At 38.3% G+C, this 20,080-nt stretch overlaps 1 protein-coding gene across 1 annotated transcript; it reads left to right on the plus strand.

Moving 5' to 3' along the window:
- Positions 1 to 9,384: 9,384 nt before the first annotated feature.
- Positions 9,385 to 10,356, plus strand: LOC142426684 (olfactory receptor 4K15-like). Its single transcript, XM_075532264.1, has one exon. The coding sequence runs from the start codon at positions 9,388 to 9,390 to the stop codon at positions 10,354 to 10,356; it is 969 nt and encodes a 322-aa protein (XP_075388379.1). The 5' UTR covers positions 9,385 to 9,387.
- Positions 10,357 to 20,080: the final 9,724 nt, after the last annotated feature.

Here is a 20,080-nt window from a genome sequence, read left to right on the forward strand (position 1 = left end):
GGGACAACACCAGAAACACAGTGTGGGAATTGTACCAGATTTAATCCCCCCACACACTGAGGCAAAACACTACGTGGGTGCAACAGAGCAGCAAGGGAATGGAGTTGCAAGTCCCCAGGGAATGCTGAAGGTGGACTATGGGGCCAGGGCATGGTGCCCCAACAGATTGGACTGGAAAACACTCCTAAAGGCCAACAAACAGTCCTTGAACTAACTACAAGCTTTCCTTTCTTGTTGTGTTTTGTCTTTTTTTTGTCATTCATTTGTTGTTGTTTTGTCTTAAATTGTTGCTTGGTTTTGCTCTGTCTTGTTTTGTGCATGTTACTATCTCAGCATGTCTGTCTAAATAAGATAGGCTGGATGAACAATCTAGAGGAAAAACAATGGGACCAACAGTTCTGGGGAGACATGGGAGAGGGAGTGGTGGGGAAAAGGTAGTGGTGTTAACAAACCCAGGGACAAGGGAACAACAAGTGACCCAAATTGGTGGTGAGGAGGGTGTAGGGGGCCTGGTAGGGCATGATCAAGGGTAATGTAACCTAGAGGAATTGCTGAAACCCTGGTGGGGACTGATCATGATAGTGGGAATGGAGGGAAGTCAAAAGAAATAGAGGAAAGAACTGGGAGACAAAGGATATTTATAGAGGTCTAGATAAAGACATGTACATATGTAAATACATTTATATATTAGGATGGGGAAATAGATCTGTGTGCATATATTTATAGGTTTAGTATTAAGGTAGCATGAGGACATTGGGCCTCCACTCAAGTACTCCCTCAATGCAAGAATACTTTCTTCTATTAGATTGGTATTCTATGATGCTCACCTTCCTGGTGCGGCCACTGAGGACAGAGCGGGCGAATAAGCAAATGTGGTGATGAGAGTCGATGGTGCCTGGCTATCAAAGGAGATAGCATATGGGGTCTTAAAGAATGGAAGGTAGACAAGCCGCCATCTAGCTCAGGAGCAGTAAGGCCCCCATGAAGGGGGTACACCGGCCTGTGTGATCATGAGGTGCCAAGGGGATCAGCTATCAGGCATCAAAAAACAAAAAATCACATCATTGTGTGCTCACCTCAATGATAGGATCGCTGAAGACAAATGGGTGCATAAGCAAATGTGGCGAAGAAAGCTGATGGTGCACGGTTATCGAAAGATATAGCATCTGGGTTCTTAAAGGCTTGAAGGTAAACAAGCGGACATCTAGCTCAGAAGCAACAAAGCCCACATGGAAGAATCACACAAGCCTGTGCGATCACAAGGTGTCGAAGAGGTCAGGTATCATCAGAACAAAAAATCTTACCATAGTGAATGAGAGGGGGATTGTGGAGTGGAGACCCAAAGTCCATTTATAAACCACTGGGCATTCCCTTACAGAAGGGTCTCCAGGAGGAGATGAGCCAGTGAGGGTATGATGTAGCAATGATGGAAAATACAACTTTCCTCTAGTTCCTAAATGCTTCCTAACCCCCGCCCCTCCTACTCTCATGATCCCAATTCTACCTTGCAAGTCTGGCTAGACCAGAGGATGTACACTGGTACAGATAGGAACTGGAAACACAGGGTATCCAGGGTGGATTATCCCTTTGGGACCAGTGGTGTGAGTAGCGATACTGGGACAGTAGAGGGAGGGTGGATTGGAAAGGCGGAACCGATTATAAGGATCTGCATGTAACCTCCTCCCTTGGGGACAGACAACAGAAAAGTGGGTGAAGGGAGACATCAGACAGTGCAAGATATGACAAAATAATAATTTATAAATTATCAAAGGTTCATGAAGGAGGGGGGAGTGGGGATGGAGGGGGAAAAATGAGGACCTGATGCCAGGGTCTTAGGTGGAGAGCAAATGTTTTGAGAATGATGAGGATGGTGAATGTACAAATGTGCTTTACACAATTGATGTATAAAAGGACTGTGATAAGAGTTGTATGAGCCCCTAATAAAAAAGAAAGAAAAAATAGCCAACACAGCTGGACCAATAAACATCAGGATAAATTGAGAAAAAGACTCAACTAGTAAAAACTTTCATTTCACATAGATTGACAACCAATGTCGATGGAAACCGCTTCCAAGGATTCAAACACTATGTTGCATTTGGAAAAATCTATCAATATTTAAGTGTTTAACAGAAAGTATGTCAGTTTGAAGAATAATGTGAGCTCAATGCAAGTCATGGTATTTCCAGTCATCTCATATCCATGCAAAGCTGAGCAATGATTAAGGAAGACCATAGAAGAATTGATGTATATGATAGTTTCTGTTTTTAATAGTTAGTTTACCTGTGTGGAAGTAAGGGGTGGAGTCAAACCTCTCAATAAGGTCACAGTCTGATGTTGCCTTCTTGAGGATGTGGCTTTTCTATGAGAGAGATACTGAGAACGACTTTTTCTTTTACCTGGATTTTGTGACAGGTTCTGGGGTTGGCAACCCATATGACGTATTGTAGTTGACAGCTGTGACACTCTACCACGTTGTTTTGGACCTTGGATCCTTGCAACTCTACCCTCCCTGGCCTGGGATTTCTCAGTTTCCAGCTTCTTGTTCACTAGCAATTGGGCAAGTCAGAAGATGGCTCCAACTAGCATTGGAACCATGGACTTGTGTTTGTCTGGGCTGATTTCTCAATCTAAAATTCTTTCTTGATATCATGTTCTTCCTTTAACATATATAGGTGCCACTGCTTTTGCTTCTCTAGAAAACTCAGCCTAACACAATGCTTTTGAGTTATAGTGTTGTTGATGAATATTGGATTCACTAAGACTGCCAGAAGAGCCTATGTAGTAATTTACTCTTTGAGCTGCTAGCTGTAAGTTCAGTAGTTTGAAACCACCAGTTGCTCTTGGGGAGGATGAGTTTTTCCACTCCTGTTACACTGTACCGTCTCAGAAACCCACAGGGGCAGTTCTCCTCTCTTACATAGAATTGTTAGGGCACTGAGGGTGAGGGTGGGGGGAAGAAGAATAAATAAATCTTTCCTGGAGAAAGTACAGGCAGAATGCTCCTTAGAAGTGACCATTTTGAAGCTTCATCTCATGCATTTTGGACACATTATCAGAAGATACCAGTCTGAGAGCCAAAAGAGGAAACAGAAAACAACAACAAAAGGCAAGTTTGGGGATGTCGTCAAGAATATCATAGATGAAGAAAGCAAACACTCACTAAACACACGAAGGGAGATAAGAGCAAAATAGATATCAGAAGAGATTCTGAAGCTTGTTTTTAAATATAGTGAATAGAAGAAATGACATGAAATATTTCAACAGAAAATTTCAAAGGGCAGTTCAAGAAGACAAAGGATTATAATCATGTGTCTAATGATCCTGAGGTAGAAAACCAAAAGGGAAGAATACATTCAGCATATCTCAAGCTGAAAGATCTGAAGAAAAAAATTTAAGCTTGTAGTTGCAATATTGAAGGATTTTATGAACAAATTGTTGGACTGTGCCGGAAACAGAAAAAGTTATGTAAGGATTCATACACACTCACAGTACCAAAAACAATTGGTTGGTATTCAGCCATTTGGAGAGGTAGCATATAATCAAGAACCAGTGGTATTGAGGAAAGACGTCCAAGTGCACTGAAGGGATAGGTGAAAAAGAAATTCCAGGATTTGACAGAATACTAATAGAAATATTGGAACAAACTGATGCAGCTCTGGAAGCATTCACTGGTTGTGTTAGGCAGGGTTCTTTTGAGAAAAGGAGACCAGGAAACTTATAATTTTACATATATATAAGAAGATATGTTTATACAGTGGGAAGGAATATAACTGAAAATTAGTCCACACAACAGTACAGAGGGTTCAGTTCAACTCACTTCTGTGGAGCAGTTAATATACTGGAAGTCCTTCAACTCACATGTGCTGCTGGGTCCAAGGTCAAGGGAGCAGACAGCAGAGTCCTCTCTTGGGCAAGGCAAGCAGATACTACCCACAGGCAACAAGCAGCAGGGTGGGTCACAAACAGTTAGGAGCTCAGGAGCTTAGCGAAGTTTAGCAGGCCTGGATAGGAAGTCAAATGCAACATTACAAGGCGAGAGACTCCACCAGCCTCAAGCTCAAGCAATGTACGTGGAGAAGAAGGTCTCAAAGGAGCCTTAAGCTCTAATGACATGATCCACAGGCTGGCCTGGCCCACAGGTGGTGTAGCTTATAGGTTGATGCAGAGAACTTAACTACAGCAGCATCATGAATGCTCCAGCACAATCCAATCATCAGAAAGCAAGAGAGGCAGGGACAGGCCTTGCAGAGCCATTTATCTCTTTGCCCTCCAATCAAATTGCGACCTGATTAAACCCACATGTTCCTATTGGCTAGGTTGGCACAATAATCCTAACTAAATCACACTAGTCTACGTCAAGAAATTTGGAAATTTGCTACCTGGCCAAGCAACTAAAAGGAACCATTATTTGTGTCCCTTCCAAAGACAGGTGATTGAATGGAATGCAGAAACTAGCAAACAACATCATCAAAGTTATTATTGTTAGATGTTGTTGAGTCAGTTCTGATCTCTAATGACCCTATTTACAACAGAACAAAACAATACCCAGTCCACCATCCTCTCAATTGTTTTTATCTTTGAACTCATTGTTGCAACCATTATGTTGATCAATTTAACCTGTTGAAGGTCTTCCTCTTTTCTGCTGGCTCACTACTCTTCCAAGCACACCACAGTATATTTTGCTGACCATCAATCAAACACAGCTGCAGCAGTATATCTAGTGGAGCCATGGGAAATTCAAGTCAGATTCAGAAGAGGGATGAAAGAAGGGATGTCATTGCTGACCTCAGAAGAATCTTGACTGAAGCAGAGAATATCAGAAAGGTATTTCAATGTGTTTTATTGACTATGGAAAGGTGGTTGGTTGAGTGGATCATAAAAATTATGATGAATGACAGCTGTAGAAAAAGAAAGAGGAAATACTGAGTGGTGTAGAAATCAGGAAAGTATGTCAGGGTTATATCTTTTTATCATATTCATTTAATCTGCATGCTGAGCAAGTAATCTGGGAAGATGGGCTGTAGAAAGAAGAATGCAGCCTAAGAAAGGAGGAAGACTCATACCAATCTGTGATATTCAGGTGATACAACTCTCTTTGAAGAATATGTGAATCACTTATTGGTGAAGATCAAAGACTACAATCTTCAGCATGGGTTAAAACTCAATGTAAAGAAAACAAAATCCTCATAACTTGACTAATGAACAACATCATGATGGATGGACAAAAGATTGAACTTGTCAAAAATTTCATTTCAGTTCGATACAGAACCATTGCGCATGAAATCAGCCGCCAAGATATTAAAGGACACACTGCTTTGGGCAACTCTGCTTAAATAAACCTCTGAAATGTTATAAAAACAAATATAATGCTTTGAGGACAAAGGCTTGAATACTCCAAGTCATGATATTTTCTATTGCCTCATATACTTGCAGAAGATATACAATAAATAAGAAAGACTGGGGAAGTACCAATACATTTGAATTATTGTGTTGAAAATTTTAGGCATATCATTAAACATTTTTTTAACTTAAAGATCACTTTATTGGGGGCTCTTACAGCTCTTATAACAATCCATACATCAATTGTATCAAGCATATTTGTACATATGTTGCCATCATTATTTTTTAGACATTTATTTTCTATTGAGCCCTTGCTATCAGATCCTCTTTTTTCCCTCTCTCTCCTCTCCCATGACCCCTTGATAAATTATTATTATTTTCATATCTTCCACCATAGTTTCTGTTGTTCGTTCCCAAAAGTGTGTATGTGATTATATCAATCTTTGCTATTGGTTCCCCCTTTATCCCTTTCTCTCCCCACCTTACCCCTACCCTTCTAGTATCCCTACTCCCATTCCTATTCCTGGATTCATGTGTTGCGAGCTCTTATCTTTTGTTTGTTTGTTTGTTTTGTTTATTTTTATTAGGGGCTCATACAACTCTTATCACAATCCACACATATATAAACATCAATTGTATAAAGCACATCTGTACATTCTTTTCCCTAATCATTTTAGAAGCATTTGCTCTCCACTTAAGCCCTTTGCATCAGGTCCCCTTTTTTCCCCTCCCTCCCCGCTCCCCAGAGCTCTTATCTCTTATCTGTATGTGCACATGCTCTGGTCTAACCCACAGTGAAACGAAGTACTGGGGTTGTGATGCTGGGGGATGAGAAAGCTTCAAGGAACCAGAGGATTGCTGTGTTTCATCAGGGCTTTACTGAGCCCTAGTTGACTCATCCCTTCACTGTGGGGGTGGGGGGATGTCCCATTTTCTACAGATGGGTTTTGGGTCTGTACTCCAATCCCCCTCATTCTCAACATTATTTTGTTTTTTTCTTTGTTTTGCGTCTTCTAATGCCTATTACCTGATCCTATCAACACATCATGATCGCACAGGCAGGTGTATTGCTTCTCTGCTAGATGGCTGCTTGTTTAACTTCACACCTTTAAGTCTCCAGACAATATATCTTTTTATAGCCAGGCACCATCTGCTTTCTTCACCACATTTGCTTATGCACCTATTTTGTCTTCAGTGATTGTGCCATGAGGTAGAACATCCCAGAATGCCAGATTGTTAGAACAAAGTGTTCTTGCATTGAGGGAGGGCATGAGCAGAGGTGCAAAGTGTCCACTGCTTCACTGTATTGCTAAATAAATAAATGCACATAGGCAAATACCTCTATATTTATGATTTACTATATTTACATATGTACACACCTCTGCTTATACCTCTATCGCTAACTTTGATTCCTAGATATTTCCTCTTTCCCTTTTCCCTCCTGCTGCCCCATCATTATCCCTTTTTCTACCTCTTAGTAATTCCTCTCAGCTAGATTGCTGTTGCTCCAACACCCCAAGACCTCTACATACTCTTTGTTGTTGATTTTTATTCCCCAGTTTTTCTCCTGCCCAAGGCATTGTTTACTCACTGCTCCCTTCCCCCACTTCCTTCTCCACACCCCCACCCCCAATTGCCCTCTGAGACTGTTGGTCCTGTTGCTTTCTCCTCACACTTGCTTCCCATGATTATCTTATATAGGGTAAGTAGGCACACCAATAACTACAGAGACCAAACAAAAAGAAAACAAATGATTGAAAATAAAGAAATAAATTGTACATAATTCTGGGTCTGCCCATGACCTTTATGGCTATCTCCGGTCTTGGGGGAATTCTGGAAGCTGACTCTCCTAGCCTGAACTTTAGTAATTTTATAACTAAAACACTCATTTAATAAGAATCACATCCTTTTATTTTGCTTTCTGTTCTAGTGGTCAGTAGTCATCATACTTTGGATGGGGATGGCTCAATGGAATTATTTTTCTTGCCTTTTCCCTGAGATTCATAAGAATAAGCTTTAGTCTAATTACTTTTTTTATAAACACTTCTGTTACTCTAGCCTCAAATTTCAAACTAGTCATTTCTTTCAATTACTACTTAAGAAAAATACATTGTTATACTTATAAAACATTCATAATTGTTCATCCAATCTTTACTTATTTTGGTATGATTCTATTTAATTCCGTTTTTGTTAACTCACTTCAATAAAAGTTACCTTAACCTCTAACTTCCAAAAGAGACACCAAAGGCAAGTTAATTCTCCACAAACGCCAATGGAACCACCGCGCCGGCATGTAGGGCACCCAGCAGTTCACTGAAGTCCAATGTGTGATCAGCCTCTGGAACTAGCTGGACTGTTGGAATCAACTCCCTCATCAGTCTGGTCGTTTGATCTTTAAATAACACATAACATTTGAGACTAACAGAGAAGCTCACTATAAATTATCAGTTCAATTGATCAGATGTGCTCTGATGATTTTCTATTTTTTCTTAATAATAGAGGAATATAACTAACAAATCAATCCAATTCTTCATGAGATATAACATCACTCCAAACCTATTGGAAATAAAGTGTTCATAATTGGTGGTGAGTGGGTCCCAGGGGAAATACTGGGAGTTGTTGGAAAGTGGAAAATATTTTGGCTCTCTGGATTTCAGCCATTTACTACAGAAAACACTTAATGACAAGGATTCTCCATGGAATACATGATCTTCTGTGGTCCCAGTTCAATCCCAAGTCCTGAATGAAATAGATAAATGATGAAGAGGGAAAGGGGTGCGATAGAGTTCCAAGAAAATGATGAGGTCTAAATCAAGACCTATAGGAGCTTTGTTACCTGTTCTCTACAATATACATACATCTGATTCACTTCTATTGCAGGAGCATTTAATTTGAAAGACAACAAACATTTTTTCAACTTTTATAGTATTTGCAGGTGTGTTATTTATATATATATTTATTTGTTTGTTTATATGCCTTTTGCCAGCTATTCTCTTGGTCTATTAGCTTGAGATTTTTTCTTTCAAAAGTGTTACTTAAAAAATTCACTAAAGAAAAGGAAAACTGGGTCAATGACATGTAATATCCAGACATAAATTTTATTTATATGAAAAATATTCACATCTCTGTTAATCTTGTAAATAAAATTTGACTTTGGGCATAATAGAAAGTAACTTAAATATCAATTTCTGAAATATCTGGATTGACAGCATGGTTAATGCTAAGGTTTTCTTTCTGATACCCCAAAGAGAGGACACTCTACTAAAGCATAATCCAGTCATTTTTATGAATCTCAGCTCCTGCCAACCCTGACTGGCACCTAGAGAAAAATGACATTCCATGAGGATTGCTAGCTATTTCATTTTTCCCCATCCCATAGTCCATTCTTTTCTCATATACTTACACAAAAGACAGCAGGTGTTTCACAGGTGACTGACAAAATAATAAGATGTGATCAAGAACAAGAAGGAGGAGTGTTCCTTTGGATAAAAATTTGGCTCCAGAGGAGAATGCCCTTCTTACTCAATGTGATAATTATTGCTTTAAATATCTTTTGGCCTGGTTCAGTTTTGGTCATTTTGGACTAGCATATATAACTCACTCTTCATTCATTTCATGCTCAAGCTTTTGTTAGAATCTTTATAAAATGTAGTATAGCCACCACCCATTTTGCAGATTTATAGTATCAGAAACTTGAAGGGGAGAATTCTCTTCTGTCCTATATGGTTGTTATGAATTAAAGTTGACTGGATGCCATTAGGTTTCGTTTTGGTGTATAGTAGGTTTATTGGGTTCTTTAAGGTGTAGTGCAGTTATTTGTTTAGCAACTTCTCTGAACTTCACATTTATCCATTATTTGTAAGGATAGTTCAGAGAGAAACTGTATTTGACCAATTATAGGTACAACACTTAAGAATCGGAGTGCATCTAAAGCATTTTGTATTTTAAATGTTAACATGGGGTCTTCTGAATTGTGGGTTCCTTTTCTTGCTTTGATAAAGATCCATGTTATTTTCCCTCTTAGGTCCTTTCTTGCAGCCTGAGAGAATGGGCCAGGGCAATTCTTCCAGGGTGGCTGAGTTTGTGCTGCTGGGCCTCTCCAGTTCCTGGGACCTCCAGTGTTTCTTCTTTGTGGTTTTCAATTTCTTGTACATTGCCATTGTTCTGGGGAATCTCCTCATCGTCCTCACAGTTATTTCTGAATCTGCCCTGCACACCCCTATGTACATCATGCTGAGCAACCTTTCTCTTCTTGATGTGTTTCTGGCCACTTATGCAACTCCCAAAATGATCCACGATTTCCTCCATGAACCCAAGACCATCTCTTTTGAGGGCTGCATGGCCCAGATATTCTTGCTCCATGTTTTTGCAGGCGGTGAAATGATGCTTCTTGTAGCCATGGCATATGACAGGTATGTAGCTATATGCAAACCTCTCCATTATACAACCATTATGAATGTATGCAAATGTACAAGTTTAGTTGTAGGCTCTTGGGTCATTGGGGTCATACACTCCTTGAGTCAGTTGGCATTCACTGTAAACTTACCTTTCTGTGGCCCAAATATCGTGGACAGTTATTATTGCGACCTTACTTTGGTCATTAAACTGGCTTGTACAGATACTTATGTCCCTGAAGTGCTGATGCTTTTGGACAGTGGCCTGATGGGGGTGACTTCTTTCTTGCTCTTGCTCATCTCCTACACGGTCATCCTGGTCACTGTGCGACGTCGATCATCGGGCATGGCCAAAGCCCGCAGTACCCTGACAGCCCACATCACCGTGGTGACCCTCTTCTTTGGGCCCTGCATTTTCATCTATGCCTGGCCTTTCAGCAATTTTCCAGTGGAGAAGGCCCTTTCTGTGTTCTCTACAGTTTTCACCCCTATATTGAACCCTGTTATCTACACACTGAGAAACAAAGAGGTAAAATCAGCAATGCACAAGCTGAAGACCAGGTATGTAAATTCCAGGCTCCCCTTCCAGCAGGCTCTCTCACAACTAAACTTGTTGAATTGAGAAGACAATGAGGCTTGAGGAAATTTAGGCTCTAACCTTTTCTTGTGACTGTTAATGTTCTTAGTTTATTTCTTTAAGATGATACATGCAACATGTGTGAAATATTTCTATTAAAATATATATGACTATGCATCATCTAAATACAGTATATGTATTTGTATACATGAGTATATAAATATATGTATGATCTTTAGTATATTTAGAGCAGTTAACAATTTATATTTTTAGTGTCCACACATTCCTATACAAAAGTAGTGAAAGTATATTTCAAAACCTAGTGTTCAATTTATATTTCATTAATTTAACTGTTTGAATAATTAGGTTCACAATCCTACTAGCTAAATTCAAAAGGATGTGTTGCACTATGATCTAAAATAATCAAATAATAATAAAATCTAGTTCAATCACAAAAATAATCCCTTCTGTACTCTCTATTTTAGCCATTTTTCATTAAAATGATCTATAGAATAACTCATGATGTATAATATATTTTGTAAAATTCAAAATAGCACTTTTCAAATTCACCTTTATTATTTCCTCCTCATATGCAGAAATTCATGGGTCTCCACAGACAATATTTTTATTCAACTTTTAAAAGTCATTAGATATTGTTCAAATATAACAGTTGTGTTTTTCCTTTTTACATTTTATCCTTAAATCCATTAAAATATGTCAGTTGACCAGTTTGAACTTTAGACAGTTGGCATTTAAATGAAATAAAAATAGAACAAGAACCACAGTACACAGATACTCATTTATTCTTAATGTGGTGTCTGTTCATTGATTTCAAGGGCATCTGAAACAACCGGTAGTTAGCTACTTTTGAGCACAGTGTTCTGAAAATATACTCTGATGGTATTCCAACTTTCTTCAAGGTGGTTTTATTCAAGAATGGGACAGCTGATAAGAAAATGGAGTCGGATATTTATTTTGTGGCTGTTTATATTCATAGTTTTTATTCACTGTGATTTTTATTATATAACTCACTCCAAGAACTTGCCAAAGACCACCTTGGTCTTTAGCTTGGATGATCCCTCAATTCTGCATTCTACTTGATTTTTTTCCTGAATCAGCAGTAATTAAAAGAGTGTGTGAATAGAAGTGACTATTTTGAGGTACACTGCATGCAATTTCCTCTTATAATATGTACAATAGTGTAAGGTTATCTCTCTATGATGAGGGTTAGTTATTAGAATTCTCTTGTATTTTCTCTCAGAACCCACAGAAGCCATTGCTTTTCTTAAGGCTTCAATCCAATTGTTTAGTTAATTTTCATAAGAGTACAAGAGTATCCTTTGGAATAGGTGCACTCAGGATCGTACTACTGTATGCTTCAAATGGGACAGCAGGAAATAGACATGTACTACAGCTTGGGCCCTTCTGTTCAAAAAGTACTCCCTAAGGACAGACAAAAGAATTCTTCAGTTCAAGGAATAGATCTTTAGAACATTATTAAGGTCTGCAACGCATCTATTAGAGGAACTAATGATGTGGAGGAGGTCCATCTCCCAAGCAGAACAGTGACTAGGGCAGCACTCAGAATGGGAGCAGGGGATTGTGAGAAAATGACAGCTCTAGAACCCAAGCCCTGGGCTGGAAGCCCCAAGAACTCTACTGATCCAGTTGTCAGTGAAGAGCTTCCACTAACCCAGCTTCTGATTGGTGGGTTTCTCCCTTTGACAACATTGTGTGAAGGAGATGAGGTGACAGCAGACTGCAGTGATTCACAGGCAGCAGTAGGAGTGAAGTCCCTTCGCACTGTAACTGTACTTATGAGTCTCAGAGCTTAGGAGTTTTTTGTCAAATATTTTAAAAGTTCATAATAAATATGAATTTAGCAGACATTATCTATTTCATTATATGTGTGTTTCATCATTTGTACATTTTATTGTTTTTTGGTATTGTCTGTTAATTTATCAAACTTTGCTTCCAAATGTTTCCCAGGGTTAAATTAAGAAGACAAAAATATATGAGTGTTCTAAAGTTTCTTGATTATGTTTTTCAAAATTGCCTTTCAGAGGATCGTTTTCACTATATACTAAGCACAATTTTTTTTACATCATCGAGTATAAATTATTCAATCTAATGATTTAGTGAGAAAGTTTAATAACTGCTGTTTTATTTTACATTTCCTTGATTTCAAATGAAGTTTTATCTTTTGCTAATCGTCTCTCAAATTCCATACCCTATTAAGAAGTTTAGCCTGTACTTTTGCTATGAAAAAATGAGTAAACCTTTTTAATTTAATAATTTATTTGATTAAAAAATGTAATGAAGAGCAAAATTCTATGTGACAAATGCATAGTCATACGTCCACTACCCCAGTTCCATGCAATATAATTCTATCACTTCAAAAGTTGACCCCTGCTCACTTTAGATTGATAGCCCCTTTCCACTCCACACAACCTGTGATGCCCACTGATTTATTTTCCTTCTTGAAGTTTTGCCCTTTCTAAAGTATCATATAAGTGGCTATTTTTTTAAATAAGCAAATGCATTTAACATTTATTCACTTCATTTGTCGATCAGATGCTGTTATTACTAGCCTCATGTCTTCGATCAGTGAAACATTTTACATTATATGGATGTGCCACATACTGTTTTCCCTAGTACCCTCTTTATTTGGAAGATATTGCTCACATTGCCCTGAGACATATACATGGAACATATATATATATATATTACAACAAATTGCTGTATCTAATTTTCAGATAGATATTCATTCTCTAACATGTGATGTTTTTATACATTACTTTCCAATCTTTGATCTTACAAATTCTTCAATAGTTTCATAGCAATTGGGCAGCAGTATTATTCTCTTTGGGAAAGAATAATGAGAATTCAATTGTGTAATTTCTGATCATTAAAGTTAGGAATATGCATCAAGCAATGTCACCATTGGGAAAGATACAGTGTGTTCTATCTTCTATTATGGAATCATGCATGCTTATATAAGTAAAACTTGTCTTTGCTGTATTGGTAAAGTTAGTTCTCATGTAAGAATTAAACTGTCACATTTCTCTTTAAAGTTTTAATTTAAGTCACCGTGATAATTTAATTTAAGTCACAGTGTCATTGGTCCTGCACTAATTTCTTTTTGTGTGGGTGGGTGGAAACATTTTTTTATTGTGGCAAAATTATACGCAACAAAACATTCTCCAATTTAATAACTTCTATATAAGTCAGTGCCATTGATTATGCTTTCTGTGTTGTACAACCATTATTAATGTCCTTTTCAAATTATCCATGGCTATTAACATGCACTCCATGTCCCCTAAGCAAAAGCTCTTCCTCCCTCACCCATGGTAATCATTGGTCAAGTTTGATTTCTTTCTTGTTGATTACCAGTTTTCTTTATATAATAATCTCATATTATACACTTCCATAGTTTAATTGCTTTTAAAAGGAGTTGTATATGCATCATTGCAATCAGTTTTTGTGCTCTCTCCCCTTTCCCACATTCGTTGTTTGTTTCCTAATTCTGCTTACCATCTCCCCAATAAAACAGTGCACCAGCTATTGTCTCTATGCTCATTGTGTACTGCACAAACTGGGAAACAACAGAAACAATGAAAATGATAAAAACAGAACAGAAATAAGAAAACAATTATAACAGAGAGGTAAAAATAAGAGTAAGAAAGAAAATACCACCAATAATATTTAAACAGCCAGAGAAGAAATTTTTGTTGTGGAACAAGCAAGGAATATTTTGAGCCTACAGTAAAGTCAGGTTGGGTCAAGAGAGAGGTCAACTGACCCAGTATATTATACCATGGTTTTATCCACAATAATCAAGTTAATAATCATTTGTGTCTTATCATTAAGCTGTTAGAGGAGATCGGCCAGAGAGTTAACATGACTAGATTTTACTTATCCATTTACCAGATAAAGAACTTTTTGGTGGTTTGAAATTGGATTATTATGAATGAAGTTGCTACAGTCAGTTACAAGTTTCTAAAGAAGTGTTTTCATTGCTCTTGAGTACATGTTTAGGAATGTGATTTCTCAGTTTTATGGTAGCAGTATTTTAAACTAACAAGAAAGCAAATATAAAAAGCCCATGTTTTATTAAAGTATTATTGATATATAATAAGACAATAATATTTTGCTTGGATATATTGATGATGTCCCAAACCACCATCACAATAAAGAAAATGAAATAGCTCCTCCCCCAAGTTTTCTCCCATTCCTCCCAATCCACTATTTCTGGGGACAGGGAAGGTACAGTTTCTTTCATTCAGTATAATTATTTGAGATTCATCCAAGTTATTGTGAGCTTGTCTCTTATTGGCTAAGCAATGTGTTCAGTGTGTATACCATAATATGTACCCATTAGCTTGTTGATAGTTATTTGTACTATGTCAAACTATAGCATTTTTAAAGTAGGGGGAGATGTAGAGTTTCTACTCCTTCTTAAAAGTAAGTGATAAGAGTTGTATTAGTACCTAATAAATTGTTTTTAAAAAAAGAGTAAGTGAGGCATCTCTTCAAAACTTCCAGGGTTCCATGGTGTACATCTAAGCGATTATCTCCGTCTGACCAGGTTTTCAAGTCACATGGCCTTTGCTTGAAGTCAGTTAATTATGACTAAATGCCCTACTCCTGGAAGGCAGTGGTGATTCTAAATTCCCATTGTTCTTAGGTGCCCTGAATTGGTTTAGACTCAAATACACCCTGCATACAATAGAATGAAACACTGGCTTGTCCTGTGCCATATTCAGAATTGTTCTTATGCCTGAGCCCCTCTATGCAGCTACTGTGTCAATCCATCCTGTTGAATATCTTCCTTTTTACCTCCTCACTACTCTACAAAACATGATGTCCTTCTCCAGGGACTGACTCTCTGCAGACAATGTTTAAAGTGCTTGAGATGAAGTCTCACCATCCTTGCTTTTAAGGAGAATTCTAGCTGCATGTGCTTCTTCTAAGATATGTTTGTTCTTTTAACAGTCCATGATACTTTCAATATTCTTTGTCAGCACCATTACCCAATAGCATCAATTCTTCTATCTTTCTTATTCAATGCCCAACTTTCATATGCATATGAAGCAATTGAAACACCATGGTTTGGGTCAGACCCATCTTTTCTCCAAGTAACATCCTTGTTTTTTTTAGCACTCTGGACAGGTCCTGTGCAACAGCTTTATCCAATGCAATGCATCTTTTAACTTCTCAAATATTGAACCCATGAGCAAAGATCCAAACATAATGAAATGCTTGACAACTTTAATAGTTTCTTCATTAACTATGATGTTACCTACTAGTCCCATTGTGAGGACTTGGGTCTTCTTTACAAGGAGTAGTAATCCACACTGATGGACTCATCCCTTTATCTTTATCAGCAAGTGCTTCAAATCGTCCTCATATTCAAAAAGCAAGTTGTGTCATCTGTATATTGCAGGTTTTTTTATTTTTAAGAAATCATTTATTGGGGGTTCTTACATATATTATAACAAGCCAGCATTGATTATCTCAAGCAGACATGTACATTTTTGTCATCACCAATTTCTAAACATTTTCTTTCTTCTTGAGACCTTTGGTACCAGTTCCTTGTTTTCCCACCACTTATGCTGTGCTCCCATGAACTCTTAATATATTAGGTATTGGTATTATTAATTATACATATCTCACACTGCCCATTCTATCTCTTTACCTATTATTCTGGTACTCTTCCCCTGAGGGGGATTATTCTACAGTCATTGCTATCTATTTCCCCCTCCCTTCCTCCTCCCCGTACCCTTCCACTCTCCTCCAGGAATTGTTGCTCCCATTACTGTTTCTGAGGGGCTTTGGTCTTTCATGGATTAGGTACACTGAAATCTCTCATCCATGCCACTGTCTGGCCAGCAGACTAGTGGGAGATGTGAGATTGCACTCAGATCAAAATACTTGGGTGGGGGGCGGGGTAGGGGAGAGAGGAGAAGGATTAAAGATTAGAGGATTGTGTGTTTTGTCCGTGCTATACTGCCCCCTGGATCACAGATTGTTAATCAACTATCCACCAGTCCTGATGCTGCATCCTTCTTCGTATAATCCAGGTTCTCTGATGATTCACTCTGCATACAGATTAAATAAGTATGGTGAGAAAAAATGGAACTATGACACATACCTTTCCTGATTTTAAACCATGGAACATGGTTTTGATTATTCTCACAAATGCCTCTCAATCCATTTAAAGATTCTGCATGAGCACAATGAGGTGTTCTGGCATTCCCATTCTTCTCAAGTCTATCCATAGTTTATGGTCCACACAGTCAAATGCTTTTTCACGGTCAATAAAATACAAGTAAACATCTTTCTGATATGCTCTGCTTTCAGCCAAGATCCACCTGATCTCAACTATGCTATTCCTCCTTCCATGTCCTCTTTTGAATCCAGCCTGAACCTCTGGCCATTCCCTGCCACTGTACTTCTACAACTGTTGTTTGAAGATCATCAGCAAATATTTACTTGCATGTGATGTTAATTATATTATTCTATGTTGTTCACCTTTCTTTGGAATGGGTATAAATATGGATCTCTCCAGTCAGTTGGCCAAGTATCTGTGTTCAAAATTTCCTGACATACAAGAAGTGCGTGCTTCCAGTGCCTTGTAGGCTTGTTGAAACATTTCAGTTGGTATTCGGTCATTTCCGTGAGCCTTGCTTTTGGTTAATGCTTTCAGTGAAGTGTGAACTTCTTCCTTCAGTATGATTGGCTCTTGGTCCTATGCTATCTCTTGAAATGGTGGAATGTGGACTACTTCTTTTTGGTCATTGTACTCTTCGATCTTCTTTTTGATGCTTCCTGCATCATTCAATATTTGAACCATAGGGTCTTTCAGGATTGCAGCATGAGGCTTGAAATATTTCTTGAGTTCTTTCAGTTAAGGTATGCTGAAAATGTTGTTCATTTTGGTTTTCTAATGCTAGGTCTTTGCACATTTCATTATAATATTTTACTTTGTCTTCTCAAGCTGCCCGTTGACATTTTCTTTTCAGCTCTTTTACTTCATTGTTTCTTCTATGTGCCTTGGCCATTCTATGATTAAGAATAACTTTCAGAGTATATATGACATTCACTTTGGTTTTTTCTCTCTTTCCAATCTTTTTAAGGACCTTTTCCTTTCTTTGTCTGATGTTCTTGATGCCATCCCACACGTCATCAGGTCTTCTGTCATTCGTGATCAATGAGCCAAATCTGTTCTGAAATTCAGGAGGAATATACGCAAGGTTGTATTTTGGATCCTGAGAACTTATTTTAATTTTCTTGATCTTCAATCTGAACTTATAAAGGAGCATTTCTACAGTAAGTTCTTGGTCTGATTTTAGCTGCAATATTGAGTTTCTCCATTGTGTCTTCCTACAGGTGTAATTAATTTGGATTCCGTGTACTCCATCTGGAGAAGTCCATGTGTATAATTGTCATTTATGTTGTTGAAAAAGGTATTTGTGATGAAGAAGTTGTTGGTCTTACAGAATTTTATTATACAATCTCCAGCTTCTTTTCTATCAGGAAGGTCATATTTTCCAACTACTCTTCCTTCGTCTATTTTATAACTTTGCATTCCAACCACCACTAATTATCAGATCATCTTCACTGAATTTCTAACAAATTCCAGGCTGAAAATGTTACAGAAATGTTCAACTTCTTCTTCACTCACTTTGGTGGTTGGTTCATAAGTTATATACTAGTTTATGGGCTTCCTTGAATGTGGATAGATATAATCCTGCTTCAGACAGGATTTTAAACAATGATTTTAAACAATGGTCTTTTAAACAATGAATGCAATGCCATTCCTGTTTATTATTTAATTCCCAGCATAGCAGAGATAGGCTTTTCTGATTCAAAATGGCCAATACCAGTCAATTTCAGCTAATTTTACCCTAAGGTATTCATCTTTATGCAGTTCATTTCATTTTTGAGGACTTCCAATTTCCTTAGATTCATATTTCATACATTCCAAGTTCCAATTATTAATAGATGTTTGGAGCTGTTTCTTATTTGGAATCATGCCCTGTCAGCACAGAAAGGGCCTGAAGGCTTTACTGGCACAGGCTTTATTCCTCCCACACCTTCATGATTAGTTCTACATTGAGAAGGCAACTCTTCCTCAGTTGTATTTTGAGCACCTTCTAATCTGAGTGGCTCATTTTCTGGTAATATCTTTAACCATATACTACAACTCTTAGTGATGTTTTCAGTATCTGACAATATACCTTTTCAATTCATAAGGTTTTCAGAGGCTAACTTCTCTGAAATGGACAGCCTATTTCTTCCTTGTTGTCTGTTCTTTGTCTGAAAGCTCTGCTAAGACCTGATTACTCTGGGTGTCCCTGCTGATATTTAAATTACCACTGTCATAGCTGCCAACATTATAGCAACACACAAGTCACTGCAGTGTGACAAACTGACAGTCATTTTCCCTTAAGAGATCCATATGTGATTCTGGCCAATGCAACTCTCTCATGATCATCACCCATAAGCCAATGGAGCATCCCATATTCTCTGATATTGAGCAGGTGTCAGCAATGCTTTCAGATTAAGATGGACTAGGAAGAAAGATCTGACAGCTCACTTCCCAAAAACCTGCTGTAAAGACTGTGATGACCATGGTCTGCTCCTGATGCACATGGAGTTCCAGGGCCCAGGAGTCCACTGGAGCACAGTGAACCTGCATATTACCTTTCAAGAGGAAACAAATTTTGTGAGGCTGGATAAGGTCACTCTTTGCTCTGTGCTAATTCACTTCCATTTGCTAAATTATTCTTATGCAACTTCTGTTAGGGTTGTCTTGTAAAATGAAGTTGTGGTATGAAACTATGATTGTTCATTATAACTATAAGATCTCTAGGAGGACACAGAAAATTGACTTGGTCCTGCTGCCACCCAGGACCTGCCTCATATGTAAGTCTTCTTTAGTAAACTCCTGTCCCACCGCTCTGCATTTTCCCACTCCGTTCTTAGTCTCATGGTGCCCTTCATATAGAGAGTACACTTTTGAGATAGCCAAGAAACTGAGACTAATGTAAGTAGGAATGAGGCCTCTGTAGGGAATGCTCCATGTTGGCAAACGGGTTTCCATGTGGGGAGGTTTACCTGCACACTTTGGTGTGTGGACGGCCTCATGAGTATGGTGTTAGGTAGTTAGAACAGGGATGAGGTTGTCCACAGGGCATGCTCAGAAATTTGAGCTCGCAGCCAGGAAGGGGTGGTATACCTAGGTGGGTGGTGCACCTGGATTGGCCCCGCCTAGGCCAGGTGAATTTAACTAGCCAATGGGGTCAATCAGTACCATTGACCACGCCTCCCAGTAAAAGCCCGAAATTTTCAGATCTCTTGCTCACTCCTGTAGTGGCTCCTAAACCCAGCTCAGCTGTGCAGTGGACTCTGTCTCTCTGTGGCTGTATTCCCTTTACTGTAATGCCTCAAACTGCGTCTATCCTTTATAAAACTCACTTGGATCACAAACCAGGCTTCAGCATGAATTCTTTTGCATGTGAAGACAAGAACTGAGGGTATTTTTCACAGGAGAGATCTAACAGTTCTGCTTTTTTATATGCAAAAAAATACTTTACATTTGTGTCATTACTTTAGGTTGTTTTCTTATGTAACCGGCACATATGTCTACATGTTTCATGTCAGAGCTTTGGGGGCTCTTATAACAATCCATACATCAGTTATATCAAGCACACTTACACATATGGTGACATTATCATTTTCTTTCTTTTTAATAATGAAATCA

Source organism: Tenrec ecaudatus, chromosome 14 (assembly GCF_050624435.1).
Source record: "Tenrec ecaudatus isolate mTenEca1 chromosome 14, mTenEca1.hap1, whole genome shotgun sequence".
Classification (NCBI taxonomy): Eukaryota; Metazoa; Chordata; class Mammalia; order Afrosoricida; family Tenrecidae; genus Tenrec; species Tenrec ecaudatus.